At 42.8% G+C, this 20,456-nt stretch overlaps 1 protein-coding gene across 3 annotated transcripts in view; it reads left to right on the top strand.

Moving 5' to 3' along the window:
• Window positions 1-20,456, top strand: part of ARHGAP18 (Rho GTPase activating protein 18) — an 843,873-nt gene that overhangs the window by 442,667 nt on the left and 380,750 nt on the right. For all 3 annotated transcript variants that reach the window (XM_078648922.1, XM_078648923.1, XM_078648924.1), the window contains one exon: window positions 6,636-6,801. In XM_078648922.1, coding sequence (XP_078505048.1) covers window positions 6,636-6,801 — 166 coding nt within the window. The remainder of the gene's footprint in view (window positions 1-6,635; window positions 6,802-20,456) is intronic.

Genomic DNA, 20,456 nt, shown 5'->3' with positions numbered 1-20,456 from the left:
GGAAATATTGTTTCCTGATATTAAGAGCCACTCTATTTAAAATCGCATAACAGGTATCTGGTGATCCTAAATACTGAAGAATACAAGCCTATCCCAATAATGTCTCAAGTTTGTCTTTCACAGAATTGGGACCAGAAAGGAGTGCCTCGGGATTGAATACAAGGTTCAAAACAGTATAAAATTCTTAGTGCTTTCCATGGAAACATTGTTGCAACAGCATGGGGTTAATTATTGTCAAACCCCTGACATTTGAAAAGCAAATTTAAAGTGCAGTGTGCAGAATCTGATAAGTGTAAGATAATGTTCTGGGTGGGATTCATAATTCATCCTTGATGAGGCTCTATGTTCCAGATAGCATTGTTTAACCTGTTCTTTGTGTTTTGTTCCCATTGTAAGAAGATTATAATAGAGTTTTTGAAGGCCTATGGTCTTAAAAGATGCCCTCAAATATGAAAGCAAGGATATCTGGTCTGCACTGCCAAGTGACAATCAATCAGTATTACAGGTTCTGACAAGGGCAGCCTCACGGGCTACCTCAAATTAATCTGTGCATAAAGCAATTTTTGGCCTGTTGCAGGATGCCCGCTTTAAAATAGCCCCATAGCCCGCCGCCATATACCCCATTGAGGTACATTTACTTTTATATAGACTCAACGTTTCTCCAATTAGTTTATTCTTTAACTTGTGTGCAAATCTGAATATGGATTCTATATTCCTGTTAAAGTGCTGTGTTCTTGATGTTAAAAGTGCAGCAAAAAAAATTTACTAAAAAGAACCCCTAAATAAGTAAACAATTTTACCTTTTCCAAATGCGAATCCCCCATAACAAAACATTTGGGCTTCGTGCTTGGATGGCCACAGGTAATTATATAAGACTTTAAATAGTTTACCTGGAGGCCCCCGGTCATTTATATAAGCTAAAAACAAGTCTAAAAGAACCTGGAGGCAATTGCCATTCAGGCAAACAGCACCACGTCGTTGATGTATAACAAAATGGGTATGAATTTATTTCCGATAAGTGGCATATCCTTTCCATTTTCCAACAAATATTTATTGATGCCATTTATATAAAGCAGGAAAAGGAAAGAGGCCAGGATACACCCTGCCTACACCCTGGGTGGAGCTAATGTGAGGGAAACATTTGCCTGAAGGGCCTTAATGCACCCTTAATGTGAGGTATTGGTGTAGGAACCTAATAAGGGTGAGAAGTTCTTTCTCAACGCCCATCCTACCTATCAGATCCCACAGCTTTCAACAATTCAGTAGATCAAAGGCACTTGATAGATTGATAAAGGGCAAATGTGTCAAACCCATTTTAGCCTTTACGTATTTGCTGCTATGTGGTAAATATTTAATGTTGTTAACCAGTGTCAATACCAGGTCTAAATCCAAACTGGACTGCCGTAGGAACGTTAAGTGCCACAGCCCATTCCTCAAGGTGATACAATACTACTCTGGCCAGAATCTTGGTGCAGGAGTCCAATAGAGAAATCTTCATGTAACACGTTGGCTGAGTTCTGTCCCCCTTTTTGAAAATGGGAACGACAACCACCATCCTCCCAAGAGTCGGGAATAGAGCCGTACATGACAGATCTTAAAACGTTTGTCAGCAAAGGGGCCCACAGGTTTATATTGGTTTTAAAAATGTCAGGTAGGATGCGGTCCGGGTCTAGGGCCTTTCCAGAAATGCGTTTGGGTCACTTTATGAACTTCGATAGGGGCTCAAAAGCTATAGAAGTGTTTGATATTTGGGCTGAAATCTAAGCCCGAGTAAATGTGCACATTTTCTGGTGATTTTTTTTTTTTGTAAAATGAGTCACCTACGCATCCACAGTAATTAGATTATCTATTTTGTGAGCATCTAGCTCAGCAAAGAAAGCCTGATTAACCACACCGCAAACATTTGAGTTATCCCTTCAGTTTCCTACCACAATAAGATCTTCCTAGGCTATATTCCTAATCTCAGTTTTCCTTTCCTCAAGTACCTGTTTATATATTCTTCCTCCTTGACATCGTGTGCTACAGGTGGGCAGCATTTCAAAAGGGTCATCAATTTCTTGAGAGCATCAGAACATGCTGTGCTAGACCACCAGCAAGTGGTGTCCCTCGGGACTCTGGTAGAGTTGAGATTATTCGAGAGAGACCTGCAAATATTGTCACACTCTGTTTGTATTTTAGCTGCCTGGATTTGTCAGTGAGCCAAATCAAAATGGATCCCATAGCCTCTTTTACAATAACTTGATTGAAAGCAACTGGGTCTACCTTATCCCATTTTACCTTTAGACCTTTATTCTTGGAGAAGCCCCTTCTATCACTCCTTTTTGGGTTAGCAGATTTAGTAAAAAGGAATTCAGTTTAAAGGAAAGCAGTGTATGATTACTTGCACAGCTACTAGACACCACAAAATCTATGACCTAGGCTAGTAACTTTGCTGATAAACTAATATAATCTAGGGCGCTCTCAACTTGGTTTCTTAGAAAGGTCAAAATACAAGCATTCTCAATGCCATGAATATCACTTGAAAAGATTAAATTATACTTCAACAATAATTCATTTACTGCTTCTCCATGAACTGAATGGTTAAAATGAGCAGCATTATCACTATATGAGTTACTAAAACCTCACACTAGTTGTAGGAACGTGCCCTTTCTGACTTGGTCACCCTCATATTTGTCTGGTATTTGATGGGGTTTCGACTGGACGTGCACTGGGTCCCTGCTAACCATCTCCCCAGTGCCAGATCTCTTTCCCAAAAACTGTGCAATTGTATCCCAATTGGCAATATCTTTAGCACTCCCTGAAAGTCCCTAGTAAGTGGTACATCTGGTACCTAGGGCAAGGAGGCTAAAGAGGGACCTTAACTGCTGCCGCACAAACTGTGCCACCCTAGAGGACCCCTCACAAAACACATACAGACTGCCACCGCTTGCTGCATGTCTTGGTGGAGACAAAAGTGAAAACACTACATGGCACACTTTACATGCTACATACACTGCATGCAGTATAGGTAAGTCTTCCCTATGGCAGGCCTTACAGTCCTATGGCCGGGTACACCATATTACATGTGAGAATATAGCTGCATGAGCAGATATGCCCCTGTGCTGGTCAGCCCAATTTCTGCCAGGACAAGTAAACAGGGGAGCCATTTTAAGTACATGTGCTGGACACTGGTGAAAACAAGTTCCACAGCTACATGATGGCTTCACTAAAAATAGGGATTTTTGGTATCAAACATCTCATATTAATTAACTCCCACTGATGCCAGTGTTGGATCTATTGATACATACATATAGAGGACAACTTAGAAGTGCCCCCTGAGATTCTACCAGCTCCTGGTGTGCTGATTGACTGGTTTTCACCAGCCTCCCACCAGAGACAAGTTTCTGACCCCCAAGGGTGCAGGCCTTTGCTCTCAAGAGTCCAGGAACCAAGCCTGCTCGGGCCAAGGGTTTTTACACCCCCTCCCACAGGATGACTGTGGATTAGCATTCCAGGGCAGTGGAACATCAAAAAGCACACCGCCTTTGGCATGCAAATCTGGCTTCTCTCACAGGTCAGATAGACATGTCTACCCTCAGGCCAGTGCCACCCCTAAGGTTGGCTTTATGAATTTGAGGCAACTTTACAGAGTTAGCCATTATGATGATGGCAAATGTAGGAACTCTGGGACAGTGTTATGCCTACTTTCCCACATGAAGTGGCCAAATATAGCGTAGTGACCCCAGAGGTAGGTAGCCCATTGGCTGCTACCTTACCCTTCCCTAACACCTCCAAATTCAGTATTTAGGGGAGTCCTTTGCACCAGAAGGGCAGATCCCGAGGATACTGCCAAAATATGACACCACCAAGCACCACTGTCCGAGGCCCTCAGCCCAAGTTGAAGTGGGCCAATGGTGTCAGTGTGGTCCCCAAGCACTCAGGTGACCACTTTGGGTTTCGCCACTCATCAACTCCCTGACTTCGCCTGCAACCTCCGTTCGCAGGCCCCCTCAACCGTGAGTGCCCCTGAATGAAGAAACTCGAAACCTCAGAGTCCCTCTGTACCCAGCCGCCCGGCCTGAGGAAAAGAGGACCCTTGGTGTCCCCACAACCTGAGCGTCACAAGACTTGAACCCTCCTATTTGTTCAGGCTGACTTGCCTCCCAGTCAGGACATGCAGGTTCTTTTCACGAAGATCAGTCCCCATAGACTAACACTGGGCACCCAACGGTGTATTGCACCGCGGCACCTGGCCGCCGTAGTGCCGCTGGGGTTGACCTGCTGTTGCTGCATTGGACCTGACCCAATACTCACCTTAAATCGTGGCGATTGGTCTTGTAAGTCACTGTACTCTACCTGAATGCCATACTTGTTTTTCATCCCATAGGATAACCCTGTAGCTTTTGAAAAATGTGTTGACGGTTTAAATTCAAAAGAATTTCTTTTGATGAATGAACTTACCTGATTGCATGCATTGATTCTGGTGCCTAAACATATATAAAGATACGTGTTGTTTTTATAAATTGGTGTGGATCTCCTTATTGAGTTATGTGCCTTATTTATTGACTATTGTGTGTATTTGAGGATGTCTAACACTCCTCTCTGCTAAGCCTAAGGCTGATCGACCACACTACCCACTAGAAAAGCACCTTGGGATTGCTAGAACAAGTCCCTGTCCACTTATGAGGGAATACCCAGACTCTTTGCACAGTATATCTCTTTTTGCTATCTATATATATAAAAATGAATGTATGTCTCTCTATCTGTGTTTTCTTTATGCATTAATACACAAATTCATCTGATCGCCATGAAACTTTGGGAAGTTGTTGAGTACACTCCCGCAAAGGTTTCTGGCATAATTTCTTTTTAAATATCGGCCCCCCAGGGCCCACATAATCTTTTGACTGCTGAAATTGTCAGCGAAATTGCTAGCATCGTCGACAGTTATGCCCCCCCAAACGGAAATCGATTGGTCGATCTACATCTGAAGCACAAAAGAAAAAGGCATTACGAGCTTCAGAAACAGACGAGCAACGGGAAGCAAGAATAGAAGCTGTACGAATACAAACTGCTCAAGCCCGTTCTTCTCAAACGAACGAGCAACGACAATCAAGATTGGAAGCCGATCGAGTACGCACTGCTCAAGCCCGTTCTTCTCAAACGAACGAGCAACGAGAATCAAGATTGGAAACAGATCGATTACGCACTGCTCAAGCCCCCTCGAATGAAACAGGAGAGCAACGAGAATCAAGATTGGAAACCGATCAATTACGCACTGCCCAAGCCCGCTCGAATGAAACAGGAGAGCAATGAGAATCAAGATTGGAAGCCGATCGAGCCACACTTTGAAATGTTTTCAAGATTAAAATGAATACGTTTCAATAAAAATTACACAATGTAAATTGAATGTTATCATAACGAGTTTCCTTGAATTTCCTTTCTTCTGAGATCGCAGCAATGCGCGACGGGTAAGCTAGTGCTATATAAAGAACCAGCTTCTTACATTTATTTTTCAGATTAGTGCCATAAAACAACACCAATAACTCCGGCCCAGATTATATAAACAATGCGTTTAGAATTTTGATCAAAATCCTCTAAAAATTAATCGAGTTGGTCAATCCGTCACCGATTGATTGAAGATATTATTATAAAAGTTAATCAGCAGGATGTCGAGTTCAACAGGGAATGTTAAGAGTGGCCAAGAAATGAGGAGAGGATCTGCCTTCCGAAGTTTGAAAGTCAGTAATTTTGACGGAAAAAAAGGTGTCAAGGCCTACTTGCACCATACCTTTTGCATTATCGCTGCTACCCTTTGCGCTAGTGGCTACATGGTCAAGAGTTCACACCTTTTCTATGTTCATTCATTTTGAGCAGTGTGTGTACTCAACCTTGCATGTTTACAATGTTTTCGAGCTCATTGTAAGAATGGCTTGTTAACATGGCACATTTAGATATTTTCCCTGGCTTCTTAGCTATGCACTCTGTTTATGAGCTGATGTGCCCCCGTCTCTTTCAGTGGTCTTTTGATACATGTGTGTTGTTGTCATCTGTTTGTTTTCTGCCCTTTTTGTGTTTTATAGGTAAGGCATTCCAAATTCTTAATGCCTAAACTACCACACTAAATATACTTCCACCTCTGCAATTTGTTTGTCTCACTTCTTCCCTAAGGTCGTAGTTTTGTGAAAAATATTCAAATTATGCTTACGAGATCAATAGTATTGGCCTAAGGAACTTCAACATGCACTGAAAGTACAGATTGCAGGGCTTAAATATGAGAATTCCATTGCTTCATTAAAAATGGCGAGACCCATTGCTTTGCCAATGCTTGTTTAGCTTATGAGAATCTTCTGGGACTTATGAGGGACGAAACATAAACAAAGAGTGTGAAAGTAAGTGAACAGCCCTCCATGCTTAGATGCTATCATCACTGTAGTATGTAGTTCATTTAAATCAGTTGTCTTGGAGCTTATATTTTGCCCTATAGCAAATGGCTGATAATTACATAGTGGACTGATTGCAATTGGGTATTATCTCTGCATCTGAGCTGGCATAAATAAATGGCCCTAAAATGGGCATTATTAAAAGGGAGATTAATACATATGAAATTAAGAAAAGTCTGTTGTCCTGATTCCTGAGCTTTTTGTATTTTTTTGTAGAACTTTCGACTGCAAAAAGACAAAACAGGAAATACAAAGATTGGTGACTTGGCCGCTCAAGACATGAAAAAGGTCTATTCCTTGGCTCTGATTGAGCTAACTGCTCTTTATGACATACTAGGCACTGAACTTAAACAACAGAAAGCTGTGAAAATTAAAGCTAAAGGTAAGTTTTGCACCATCTGTAGTACATTTGAGTCTGCTGATTTATTTTTACTTCTGGTTTTGTGTTGAAATTGTTTATTAGCATTTATTAAATATAAGACAATAACAGCAATACAACACAGAAATGTGCAATATGATAACATAAATTACATTGGAAGTAATTCATAAAGTTAAATATATATAAATTCATAAGGATGAAGACTGTATCTTATTTAAATACAAGTAATACAATAATAAGATTAAATGAGGATAAAATAATTCTGTGGTTTTGAAGCAATTACAAATTGTCTTGATTGGTTGTTTCTGTGGCATGAGACTCATAAAACATGTTCGTCCCCAGTGAAATATGTCACTAATCATGTTTGACAAAAATATAACGAAAAGCCAACATATATGATTTGTTTTCATAAGTTAACAGTACAGTTCAAATGAAAAGAATAGTAATTAAGATTCAGTGCATTAAATATATATAAAAAAACTATTATAACAAGTGTTAGATTGCTGCAGGCAGGGAATGCCTAAGGTGTTTCTGTGCATGCACACCTGGACTGCTAATTCAGTTGAGTATTGCTTTCAGAACAAACAGGTGGTTAAAAGCTTGTGCAGCTGCAGATTCTTCACTTGGGTGGGTAAGTAAGTAATGCTTAATTGTACATGGTTATTTAAACCTTTACAATGTAGAAAAGAGTTCAGTTGATAACACAAAGGTCGACCTTAGAGCGAGCGCCTGTGGAACTCGTTACTCGAGGGGCTGGTGCATTGGGGCCTGCCAGATTCCCTGCCGGGCCGCACTCTCCTAAAGTTGGTTTGTGGATGCTTAGAAGTATTTAGACGCCCCTTATGGCGACATAATGCCACCTGTTTCTTTGCCGGTGGCAGCTGGTGCTTGGACTTTGAGGGTAAGAGTGAATTGATCCTCTCGTCCTTCACGGTGCTGCCAGGTTTTTTGGGTATCCTTCAACATTTTGTGGTGGGTTTCCGCCGTTTCGAGGAGTTTTACCATTCGGAAGCTCAGTTGGATGTTATCGTCTTTGAAGCATGCAAGCCCCGTTTGCCTGCAGGGCCTTATCCTGCGGTAGTTGAATAGTGGTCTGAAGAAGGAGCGACGTTCTTGAATGAGTTCGCTGCAGATGGCGATGAGATGTACTGTATTTTTTTTGGCATTCCCACAAAGTCAGCATGTTATTGGTAGCTGCGGCCGTAACCATGGTGGTAGGTAGGCCGCTGACGGCAGTAGCCCTAGGCGAAATTTCAGGAACTTCTCTTTTGGTTTTTTGGAGAAGCCTGTCTGTAGATAAGCTTGGGGCTAGGGCTTGATGTACGAGTGAACTGTAAGCCAGACGTGAGCATGCTCTTTCAAGGCGGCTTTGTCCTGCAACAGTGATTCTTTTTGGACTGTCTTATTGACCACCTATTTAAAGCCTGCTGGGGAGCCTGGGAGTTCCCATAGTTGCCGTAAGCCAAGATGATCAATAGCGGCCTCCAAGTACAGCCTTGCCGGGTACGTTTCTTTATCTTGAAGTTCCTTCCATAGGAGAGCTTATAAAGTTTTCGGATCTCCCCTGCTTAATTTGTGCCAGATTTTTATGTAGGTTCCTTTACGTGCCAGCTCTTCTTTTGGTAGCCCAAATTCTAGTCTCATCTGGGCAGGCGATGTATTCCTAGGAAGGCGAAAGATCATGCGTAGCGCCTTTGCTACCATTCCATTTACTGAGGTAGCGTCCCTCCCCCTCATCGCTTCGCTGCCGTAAGTGATGGCTGGGATTAATTTTGCCTGGATCACCTTTATTGAGGGGTAGTAAGCTTGGACCAGAGATCACGTTTTTTAAGTTTCTAAGTGCCACCGCAACCATTAGCCCTCTCTTATTTATGGTGTCACATTGCGGCTTGAAGCTGCCCTGCAGTCTACGAGGACCCCCAAGTATGTATATTCACAGACCGTTTCCAGCTTCCTTGATACCAAGAGCCAATTCCGTCTTTTTGGGGAGGTTAATGCACAAAAGTTTAGATTTTTCGCAATTGGTGCTAAGCCTATTAACAGCAGAATATCTTGGTGTAATGTCCAGCAGCCGCTGTAGGTCTACAGTGGTCCGGCTAATAAGTAACAGGTTGTCTGCATAAAAGAGGTTGGGAGAGAGCTGGGAACCCCCTAGTTTAGGTGCGTGCGAGTTGCCTTCCTTTAGCAGCATTGATAGCTCTCCCATGAAAAGATTAAAAAGTATTGGGGCGAATACACAGCTCTGTTTTACCCCTGGGCTTGTTGTGATCTTCCTTGTTAGGTATTCGCCAGAGCCTAACTTGAATTGCACCCATGTCTTGCTGTGCAAAAGAATTAGTTGGTTTAAGAGCAACGGGGGGATGTTCAGATTTTTTAATTTTTCCCACAGAAGGTTTCTGTTGACATGGCCGAATGCTGAGCTGTAGTCAATGTAGCACAGATATAGGGGTTGCTTCGCTTCAAGGGCAGCATCGATTAATAAAGAAAGAGCGAATATGTTGGTGGTAGTTCCCATACCTTTACAGAAGCCTGTTTACTTGTATAGAATTGGTGAAACTTCAGCTGCCCATGATGTCAGTTAATCTAGTAAGAGTCCCGCGAAGTATTTGGCCTCGTTGTCGAGCAGGGCCACTAGTCGATACATTTTTGGGTCATTTTGGTTTCCTTTTTTAAAGATAGGTGAAATGATGGCTCCTTTCCATGATGATGGGATTATTGATGTCTGCAGTTTTTTTTTTCCATTGGTTTAAGAGCGACGGCCCAATATTCCGGCTCTTGCTTGAACAGTATGGGAGGACTCCCATTTGGTCCAGTTGCCCCCTCACGTCTTCCCTTTGAGATTCTGTTGCTAATCAGTGCACACGTGATTACGATAGCCTGATCTGGCTGCTGAGGATCGTGGTGTTCACAGCACAACATTAATCAACCCTTAGTATCCTTTGTGGGATTAGATATTATTTGACTGTTTGTGTCAGTGTCGTTGAAATGCATGCTAAGAAAGATTGTCCAGTCAACTTCTGTGACATAAGAGTTAATGCCTTGACTCCGCTCCTTGGACAAGTTGGTGATCTTTTGCCAGAATTGTGCTCTGTTGTTAGTATTGGCATCTTGTAAGAGTTTGGCCCAGAGAGACTCTTCTGCTTCTCTCTAAAGTCGCCAGAACAGCCTCCTTCAGTCGTGCTTTAGCCGCCTCAACTCTTCTTTGGTGGCAGGATCTGTCCTCAGACTTCGTAGTGCTTGGCTTATGAGAGTATTTAGGTTTTTTAGATGAGCATTGTTTCTAAAGTTATGGTACCTCTTGTGCTTCTCGGATTTACCAGCTCCTTCAAACCGGTTATTCCCCTGTTTTGTTCCCATATTGTTGCGTAGTGTTTCTGCAAATTTCTCCCAGCTCTCGATTAGATCTTTTGTTACATTTTGCGCTTCGCTGAGTGCTTGCTTAGCGTAGAGCAGAAGTCACTAGGGGTCATCTGTTCTGCATTTTATCCACCTATCATTTGCAGTATAGACTGAGTTGTACCCCTTGGCACGTACAGGGTTTAGGATTGTGAAGGCCACTATTGTGACTTCTTGAGGTAAGTGGTCACTGAAATCTAGTGAGCCGATGTGAAAATCTCTTGCCTATTGAAACAGGTTGCTTGAGAGGAAGGTAAAGTCAATTTTGGAACCGTCCATTGTGCTATGGAACGTTGCCGCTTGGGGGCGTTCTCCTGGAAGTCTTCCATGAAGTGCTCGGAGACCAAGTTCTTCTGCTGTTGCTAGAAGTCGCTGCACTGTTTTTGTGCTTCTGCCTCCAGAAGAGTTATCTTGAGGGCTTGGTTCCCATGCAAATTGGTCCACATCTGTGGTAATTTCTGTGGCTGGGTTGTTGAGCATGTTCTGATTAAAATATCCACTGATGATCAGACTGTTTGTTTTCTCTGTGGTTAGCAGTTTTATGATCTCCTCTCTTCTTTCAGCTGTTGGGCTCCTTGCTTCTTTCCTCGAGGGTGTAAGTAAAGGTTTATCAGAATTATCTCCTCATTTTTAACCTGTTCCCAAATGGAGAATCGTACTGCTTGCATTGAGTTCAGTGGATCTAATTTGTGTGCCAGCGGCACTACTGTGAATATGCTTCTTATTGAACTATATATAGTGAGGTCTCCATTTTTGTGGCCAAATCCTGCGCTCTGTGTAGGAGAGATGAAATTCAGGGTATAGCCTGGGAGTGCTGGAGGTGAGTCAGTCCATGTTTCTTGCAATGCAATAAGGTTTAATCTTTGATATGTAAAGGATTAGTTCCATGTCCATGAGCTTATCTCCTAGACCATTAATATTCCAGGAGCAGATTTTCAAAATGTTCACTTGGGTGAGGGAATGTCAACCCGCTGGGAGCCTCATAGGAAAATAAAATGGCAATGAAAATATTTCATTGCCTTTTTATTTTTCAGATGTGTGCACTCACCCCACTGCAGCAGCCAGCCTTCCCCGAGCCCAAAGACGTGCGGGCATGTTCTCTGCTGCGGATTGGCAGCAGAGGACCAGAGAAGTGGCTGGCTGGATGCTCCAAAGTATGCATGTCACTTTGGCCGACTGTCTTGCGCCAGCCAAATTGACATACGCAGTTTGAAGCTCTCCACCTAGCTGTCTTAGACCACTGGGTGGTGACCTAGCCCAGGCCTACAAGGCCTGAAGAAGCGTCCAGCCAGCTCACTCCATCCAATCCTGGCGCTACTCTCACAGCGTGAGAGCAGTACCAGGATTGGTTAAGGGAGTTAGCTGGGCCCATACTGGTGTGGAGAAGAAAATCGTGAGGAGCGAGGATGTGCAAGCCAGGTAAGTGATTAACTTTTCCTTTTACTCTTCCTCCTGCCCTCTACTTCCATCCCTCCCCCTCTCCACTCTGACGCCATGACACTGGCAGCGGCGGTTTGCCCGCCCCCTAGTCCCCATAGCTGGCAGTCACCACTGAACTTGTACAGTGAGAATAGAAGAGACTGAAAAAGGGAAGTGAAGGAACAAAGAGATAGTAAGTTAGTTTACTGTTCAGTTAATTAAAACCATTACAAATACACTTCTTTAATTTCAAGGAAGTTTTATTTGATATTAACATGAGAAAAGCAAGGTGTCAATACAAAGTACAAAAGAATATAACACATTGAGAATTATGATAAATAAGCCAAACATAAGATTGCAAGTACTATCAAAAAGACAAAAAGGAAAACCTGGGCACTGGAATGAAGAAAGGTAAAAGAAAATGAACATTAATCATAAAAGCAGTAAAGAACCTGAAAGAAAAGCAAAAATGGTACAATGAGAGAAAGAAAAATGGAATGCAGTGAGCATTTAAGGAGGTTTTGGAACTTCTTGTTGTGAAGGCCGTGGGCGGAACGAGCGGTTAGCACAAGTGTCCAAGTAAAGCGTGACAGGGTGCCATAAGTCCAAACGCTTTGCGGCCATGTGAGCCGGAAAAACAAAAGCAGTGTCCAGTCTGTGGTTGTGGCAAACATTAAACCACCACGCCTTAAAGGAAATGTTAGAGGAGTCCTTCCAGTTTACCGTTATCTGTTGGAATGCCGCAGCCAGTAGTAAGTCATTAATCTGAGGCTTTAGTTCAACATTATCCCAACAAGGGGAGAGGCTGCCCAAGAAAATGTTTATGCAAGAAAAAGGGATACATGTGTGAAAAATCAAGTTAATTTGAGCCCAGACCTGTAGCCAGAAAGCATGAACAGAGGTACATAAGAACAACATGTGAAACAAAGTTGCATGTGGGGATGAGCAAGACCAGCATGTATGAGGAGTGTTTGGGAAGCGCTTATGGAGGTCAAAAGGTTTGTAGAGGAGTCTATTGTAAATAAAAAACAGGGACTGTGTCAGGGTTGCCGCTCTGGAGGATTTACGAATCTTAACCCAAACTTTGTTCCATAGTGAAATTGGCCAGGACGTGGAGAGGTCATGTTCCCAACATTCCTCGACTTTGGATTTAGGCCTAGGAGAGTGAATAGTATGAAGGTATTTATAAATGGAGGAGGCCTTTGGAGTCTTACGTAAAAATGAATGAAGTAAAGAGACGGAAGTGGGAGAAGCAGGTGATGGATGTAGCTGAAAAAGCTGATTGTAAGTTGTCAGTACAGCCTCCCTAAGTAAATGATAGTTACGAGTGAAGGAAGTTGGTAAGTCATAGAGGGAACGGAGAATGGCGAAAGACAAGAAAGAGGATTGAGAAAAGAGTTGAGAGATCCATATCAGTCCTTTGTGATGCCACGCTTTCCAAAAGAAAGGTTTGTTACGAATAAGTAGGGTATTCTTATGCCAAATGGTGGAAGAAAGGAAATCAGCAATGGTCGTGGGAGGGGAATGGAAAGAAGATAGGAGCAATTTAGTAGTAAACTTATGAATGGGAGTGGAAATGGAAGAAGGTTTACGGGAGAAGGAAAGATATTCAGCAAAGGAAAAAGGAGAAAGAAGAAGACGTTCAAATTTAGCCCACAGAGGACAAGGGGTGCTGGGATCTTGCAGCCAGAAAGAAGCTTGACGTAGTAGAAACGCCTTATGGTAAGCAGGAAAGTTTGGAAAGTTGACTCCACCCTCTGTTTTAGGACGAATCAGTCGAGCAAGAGACATTCTAGGCTTTTTCTTATTCCAAAGGAAGGACATCAGAATGGAGTTGATTTTTTTTAAAGAATTTGGAAGGAATGGATACAGGAATATTGGAAATGGTATAGAGGACTATGGGAGACAACATCATTTTAATAGTGTCAAGGCGGCCCCACCAGGACAGGTAAAGAGGATGCCATTTGGACGTTAGATCCATTAATTTTTGGGTACATTTGGATAAACAAATGGAAATAGTATCTGGGATGGTAGGTGTGATATGCAAGCCAAGGTATTTAACCGCATGCGCGCTAGCGGAATTCTGCTCGGATGCTGAGATTTTTAAAAACGCATGTTTCATGACGAGCTGGGCTCGTCATGAGCGTGCGAGGAGGCTACCTCATGACGAGCCCAGCTCGTCATGAGCGTCGAAGGGGTTAATATGGGAAGATTTCCATGTGAAGTTGGAGGCAATAAAATCGGGTTTAAAGGTAAATTTCTTTAAAGGTATCAGTAGGGTTAGAAACAAGAAGAAGGATGTCATCCGCATATGCGGCTAACTTGACTTGGGAATCTGCTATTTGAAAACCTTGAATTGTAGGGTTCTGGTGAAGTTTGGATAGAAAGGGTTCCAAGGCTAAATTAAAAAGGAAAGGTGATAATGGGCAGCCTTGACGAACACCCCTTCCCAAATCAAAAAAAGAAGAGATTTGACCATTAGCACAGACAGCTGCACGAGGGTGGGAGTAAAGTAAGGAGATCAAGGAAATAAATTTGGGGCCAAGACCAAACCAATGAAGGGTATGAAAAAGGTAGGTCCATTCAACTCTATCAAATGCCTTTTCAGCATCAAGGGCAATGGCTGCAAGGGAATGAGGTAAATGACGGGACTTAGATAAGACATTAAATAGCAGTCTAGTGTTGTCGGTGATAAAGCGTCCCTTGACAAAGCCTGATTGTTCCTCATCCAGAAGATCCGGGAGAAGAAGATCGAGACGTGCTGCAAGGGACTTCGCAAATATTTTATAATCAAAGTTAACCAAAGAGATTGGCCTGTAATTCTTACAATGTTGGGCATCTTTTCCCTCCTTGGGTATGAGGCAGATATGTGCATCAGAGAAAGAGCCTGAGGAAGAACCCAGGGTAAGGAAAGTATCAATGAGGGAGTGTAGTTTAGGAAAGAGAAGTTTTGAGAAGTGAAGGAAAAATTCAACAGTAAAGCCATCTGGCCCTGGAGCTTTATCTTTTTGGAGATTCTGAAGCGCCGTAAGTAACTCTCTCTGAGAGATATTAAGCTCTAAATGGGAGAGGTCAAGCGGGAAGTGAGACGGTTTTTGAATATTGGAGAAAAAACGGTCCAGGGATTGAGAGGAGGGTTGGGTTTCGGAAGAATATAAGGTTTTGTAAAAGGCAGAGAATTCAGCAAGAATATCTGTATCTTTGTGTTTGAGAACAGAGTGTGTGTCATAGATGTATTCGATATTCAATTTGTTGTGCTTTACTTTCAAATAATTAGCAAGAATCTTCCCAGCCTTATTTTTACCCCCATAAAACTTTGCACTCGATTTCAATAAATATAAAGACGCATCATCTGCGGACTTTTTGTTAAATTTCATTTTGGCAATAATCAAGGCTGTTAAGCTGTCCTGCGAACGGGAGGTAAAATAAGAATGCTCCAATTTCTTAATGTCATGGAGGAGAGTAGCTGTGAAGTTACGGGCAGCTCTCCGCTTTTTTGCTACAAAGCCAATAATAAAATCCCTTGCAGCAGCCTTGAAGGCATCCCAAATGGTGTGCTTAGGAATGGAGGGAGTGTCGTTGATTGAAAAAAATTCATCAGAGAATTCAGTAAAGGATGCAGTAAACTTGGGGTCCATAAGAAGGGAATTATTAAAACGCCATCGCTTGGGTCCAACTTAATTAGGGAGGATGTCAAGTTGAACTAAAGTGAGGGCATGATCTGAAAGTAGTATCGGTCCTATCTCTGCATGAATAAGGGTTTGGGCAATATCATGAGAAACAAAAATTTAATCAATTCGGGATTGGGATTGATGACAGGGAGAATAAAAAGTGAATTCCTGCAACATTGGATTACAAAGGCGCCAGGCATCAGTGAGTTTATGTTGCGAGATAGCCTGAGAGAAAAGTTTATGTGACTTGTTAGGAACAAAATGAGCCTTGGAGTGCCTATCCAAGAAGGGGTCGACGGGTTGGTTGCAATCTCCCGCTAAGATAAAGTTACCATCAATAAGTCTGGTGATATGCTGGGAGAAGGTGTACCAGAAAGTAAGATCGCCAGCAGTGGGGGCATAGACATTTAAGAGGGAAATTGGAACATTCTTAATAGAAAGCTTAACAAATGTCCAGCGACCAACATCATCTGATTCTTGACTAAGCATGGAGTGAGAGAGGTTTTTGCGACATAAAATGGCTACTCCATTACGCTTACCATCCCCTGGAGAGTAATAAACATCGCCCACCCAACTTCTTTTCAGCATAACAGATTCTTCAGCAGATAAATGAGTTACTTGCAAAAAAGCAATATCAACATTTAAGCGTGCAAGATGTGATAAAATTCTCTGTCGCTTGATAGGAGAATTAACGCCCTTAACATTCACTGTAACTATTTTTAACGACATATCATAAAGATGAATAAGAAAGCATCAATGAAAAAAGGAGAATAATAAATGCTCAAAATAGTAAAATAAGTGAAAGGAATATAAAAATCAGAAAGAGATAGGATAACAAGAAGTTGAAAAATAGCAGGAAGGAAGTACAAGTGAATGAGCAAGAAGAGTGCTAGGAGAATGAGAAAGAACATAGAAGGAATATACCAAAAGGAAGTAAGAAGAGATGAAGAAAAAGGGTTCAGTCAAAAAAGGAACAAGGTCGAGAGCATAGAAAAAGCAGCACGGAAAGGATCAGAGAAAAGAAAGAAAGAGAAGAAAAAGAGGAAAGAATAAAAATGAAGAGCAAATATGTGAATTGGAAAAGTGGTAGTGAGAATTAAATGAACAAAGAAATAAGAGAAGACTACAGATGCGAAGAAGAAAGATATGAAATAGATAACGACATAGAAGTGGAGGAGAAAAAAGAAGAGAAGACACCTTTGAACAGAGAAGAACTAGAGATAGGAACAAGAACAAAGACATAAAGGGAATGCTGGAAAACAAGGGAAGGAAGGAGAACATACTTACGAAGGGTGGAGCTGAGGAAGGGCGATCACGGGGTAGGGGAGACAGAAAGAGAAAACTGAGGGGGGAGCGCCCACTGGGGGAGGCGGTACAACCGATGTAAACGAACCATCAAACCAATGGAAGGACATACTGTAGACTGTGAAACCTGTGAAAGAAAAAAAGAAACAAGAGAGTTGAGGAGAAGACAACAACACAAGGTTTAATGGTAGAAACGAGATGCTAGAATAAGTGGGAAAGAAATAAACATATTATGGAACTAGGAGGGACCAAATATAAAGGGAAGGGATTCAGATAGGAAAAAGATAGAAATAACATGATGAGAACAAACACATGAAAAATCAACACAGATTATGCGAACTAGTGATTGAACCAAAATAGTGAATTATGAAAGTCATGGAGGGAAAGCTGATGATGAGCTGGAAAGGTCCATTTCAGATGCTTGGCCGGAATTAAGGAAGCTCCGAAGACAAACTGGATCCTCGTAGGTCGTCGTTTTGTTGTTATGAGTGACTCTAAAAAGGCAAGGTTGGAAAAGGCCATATCTGGTGCCAATGGATCGGAGCTCCGGTCGCATTTCCAAGAAAGCATTACGACGGTTGGCTGTGGCTCTAGCGTACTCCTGCGCAAAGAAGAGTGTAGATCCTGACCATGTGATGCGAGGAGAAGCGCGGGCTGCCGATAAAACTTTGAGAAGATCGGTGTATTCCAGAAAGTACATGATGACACCTCGTGGTCTAGAAGAAGCAGAGGAAGATGAAGAGATGCGGCCCAGCCTGTGTGCTCGTTGGATATTAAGCGTGGTTCCCTCAGGTAGATGAAGGAGCTTGGGCAGGAAAGATTGAAAAAAAGCAACGGGGTCAGTCCCCTCACAATTCTCCGCTAGGCCGTAGATGCGGAGGTTGTTACGCCGATTTGCGATTCTCAAGCTCCTCGACCTGCTTCTGGAGAGAGGAAATCTGCGACTGCATGTGCGTTACCTTAGAGGAAGACTCCTGAAGAGAAGATATGGAGTGTTCCACAGTCGTCACTCTCGCATCCATCTGTGACCAGTTGTCAGTTAAGACCTGCAGCTTAGAGTTGGTTTCCTCCATAAAAGGTCGAAGAGCACGTATCTCCTCCAACAATAGCTCCATAGATACAGCTGAAGTTGAGCCTGACGGTGATGGAGGGTCTTTTTTGAGGCGTTTCGACGTAGCTTTCCCTGAGGTCTGAACAGGGCGTTCCGTATTGGATTGCGACATGTGGATGGCAAGTTCCTGAGACGCTTCCAGATGCGCAAGTGCAGAGAAGACTTTGGAATTTTTGATAAAAACACGTTGTGGGGCTTTGGAAACGCGACCAATTGCACCTCTCTCCATATGACTAAGCCACCATCAAAAAGGAAAAAAAAAATAAAAAATAGAGAGACCAGAACCTAGAATATTCTCTGCCAGCGAAAGTCAATAGAGGAGTGGAGGAGGGTTAAGCCCCAGAAGCGCGTAAAAACAGAGAGGTCCAGAGGAAACTTCTTCACAGACACTTAGGAGCTGCAGAGGTGCGCATGAGGACAAACAGAAGCATCCACTTGCACGAGTTTGGAAGCCTCTATGCCAGAAAGTAGAGCGCAGAAATATCCATATAGTAAAAAGCAAAATGACCACATGTGTTTAAGGAATAAAAGAAGAGAAAGAGTCCAACAAGTGAATTCCAGCCTCGTGGTAGAAGAGGGCAATCCAGTAAAAGCACACAGTCATAAAGAGGCACTGGCAGCAATAAGAAATGGGAGCAGCATGTTGGAAGCAGTCAAAAAAGACGAAATGGCCGCCGAAATCGAAATTTCACACAAAATGCTTATGTAAGATAAGGCAGTCAGGGTAGAAGCACTGGCATGCTGAGATACAGAGAAATAAGCTCACTATGAGCGTTTGCGGAGGCCTGGAGTAACAAGGAGAAGCAGCATCGTTCGGAGGAGTTAGTGCATCAGACGCGCGAGGAAGAAACAAGATGGCGGTCGCGGCTGACAGAAAGCCGCGGCCGCTCGCAATTGCTGCAAATACCCGTGCAAGATGCTGAAACGTGCCCCCGTTGAAGTCAAAATGCTCCCATCATATTCCGACTTGAGGAACTTCTCTTATGGATCGGCCAGCACAGGTGGAAGAGGGTGAATCCCTCGGCTGACTCGGAGCGCTCACATCAGAGCCGCCATCTGCGTCGGGCGCTAAGCCACGCCCCTACAAATACACTTCTCATATCATGTTTTCAAGGCGACAGTTTAAATCAAAGTGTGCACCACCATAAAAAGGAAAAAACATTAAAATACAAAAGTACATTGAAGTTGGCTCCCCAAAACCTTCATGGACAGAAAATGCAGACTGAATATTATAATCGACGTAAGATTAGCAGCAGAGCAGGCCTGATTAGCCTCTTTAGACAAATACTTAGCAGCGGAGAAGTTGGAGCAGCGAGAAACAGGTGGAAAGGAGTGCCGAGAAAAGTGAAGAGTGTGGGAATGACTTAATACCTGAGTGAAAGGCGGCTGGAGATGACCCACTAATGGTCCTTAAGCTATTTTCTTCATTTCAGTGCAGAGGTAATTAAAACCTGTGTGCTATAGTAAAACAAATACATTCATATAAAACCATTAAAAGTGTAGAAAGGTCTAATTGTGCAAAATTGAAGTGACTTTAAAAAAGCAATAGGGTCCAGACTGATTTGAAGGTTCATTGCTAGTTTTTCACAGCTTAACCTCCTTTGGTCGGTTGCTGCAGCTGAGGCACACATAAAGGCTGCCCCCACTACCGTTCAGAGTTGAGTTGTGCAAAGATTTGCCAATACTAGATTTGCAGACTGGCGCTTATTATGGACATAGGATTAGCAGCAGAGCAGGACTAGTTGACCTCTTTGGTCGGATCTTAGCAGCAGAGTGGTTAGAGCAGCAAGCAGCAGGTGCAAAGGGGTGCAGATGAAAGCCCAAAGTGTAAAAGCGACTTAATGACTGAGTACAAGGCGGCCAGGGTTGACCCACTAAGGGTCCTCAGGCTATCTTCTTCATTTCAGTGCAGAGTTAATTAAAACATGTGTACTAGAGTAAAACAAATACATTCATATAAAAGCATTAAAAGGGTAGAAAAGACTGATCATACAAAATGGAAGTGATTTCTTAAAAAACCAATAGGGTCCAGACAGCTAATTTGAAAGTTTATTGCTGGTGTTCTACACCTTAAAGTCCTTGAGCTGGTTGGTGTAGTGGAGGCAAACAGAAGAGCTGGCTCCACGACTGTTCCGTGTTGTTTGTTTCATTTAAAGTACGTGATGCGCAGAGATTTGCCAATGCTCGTGTTCTCAGAAGAGAAAAATGCAGTCTTAGTCTTACGTGAAGAGGATCAGGGTATTCAGTCCAGCAATATTGCAGGTGCACTGCCGCATCCTAGGCAATCAGTTTGTTTTTTGATGCTAGATTCTGTGGCAATTAGGAATTTTAGCAAGGGACAGCTCAGTTGAATGTCATCGCCGGAAAAGCTTGCTAGCACTGCTTGCCAACAGGACCTTGTGTGTTTCTTATTAAAAAGTGGTCTCAGGAGGGTTCGGCGCTCCCGTGTTAATTCTCTCCATAAAGTGAGGAGGTGCACTATGTCCTCCTCTCCTTCCCCACAGAGTCAGCAAGTTGCTGGCTTCGGAGGACATAGCCACGGCGGCATGCGGTGTGCAGAAAGCAGTAATCCTAGGCCTAATCTCAAGAACTTCTCTTTCGTGATTTAAGAGAAGCTAGTCTGTAGGTGTGCTTGAGGTGAGGCTTTGCTATAGGACTGTATGGTGAGACAGACATGTGCGCGTTCTGTCAGGGAGGCCCTGTCTTGAATGAGGGATTCTTTTTTTTAACTATGTTGTTTACCATTTTTCTTTTAA

The sequence above is a fragment of the Lissotriton helveticus genome, chromosome 6 (genome assembly GCF_964261635.1).
Source record: "Lissotriton helveticus chromosome 6, aLisHel1.1, whole genome shotgun sequence".
Classification (NCBI taxonomy): Eukaryota; Metazoa; Chordata; class Amphibia; order Caudata; family Salamandridae; genus Lissotriton; species Lissotriton helveticus.
Note: the sequence above shows the minus strand (reverse complement) of the source record. Positions and strands in the feature narration are given on the sequence as shown.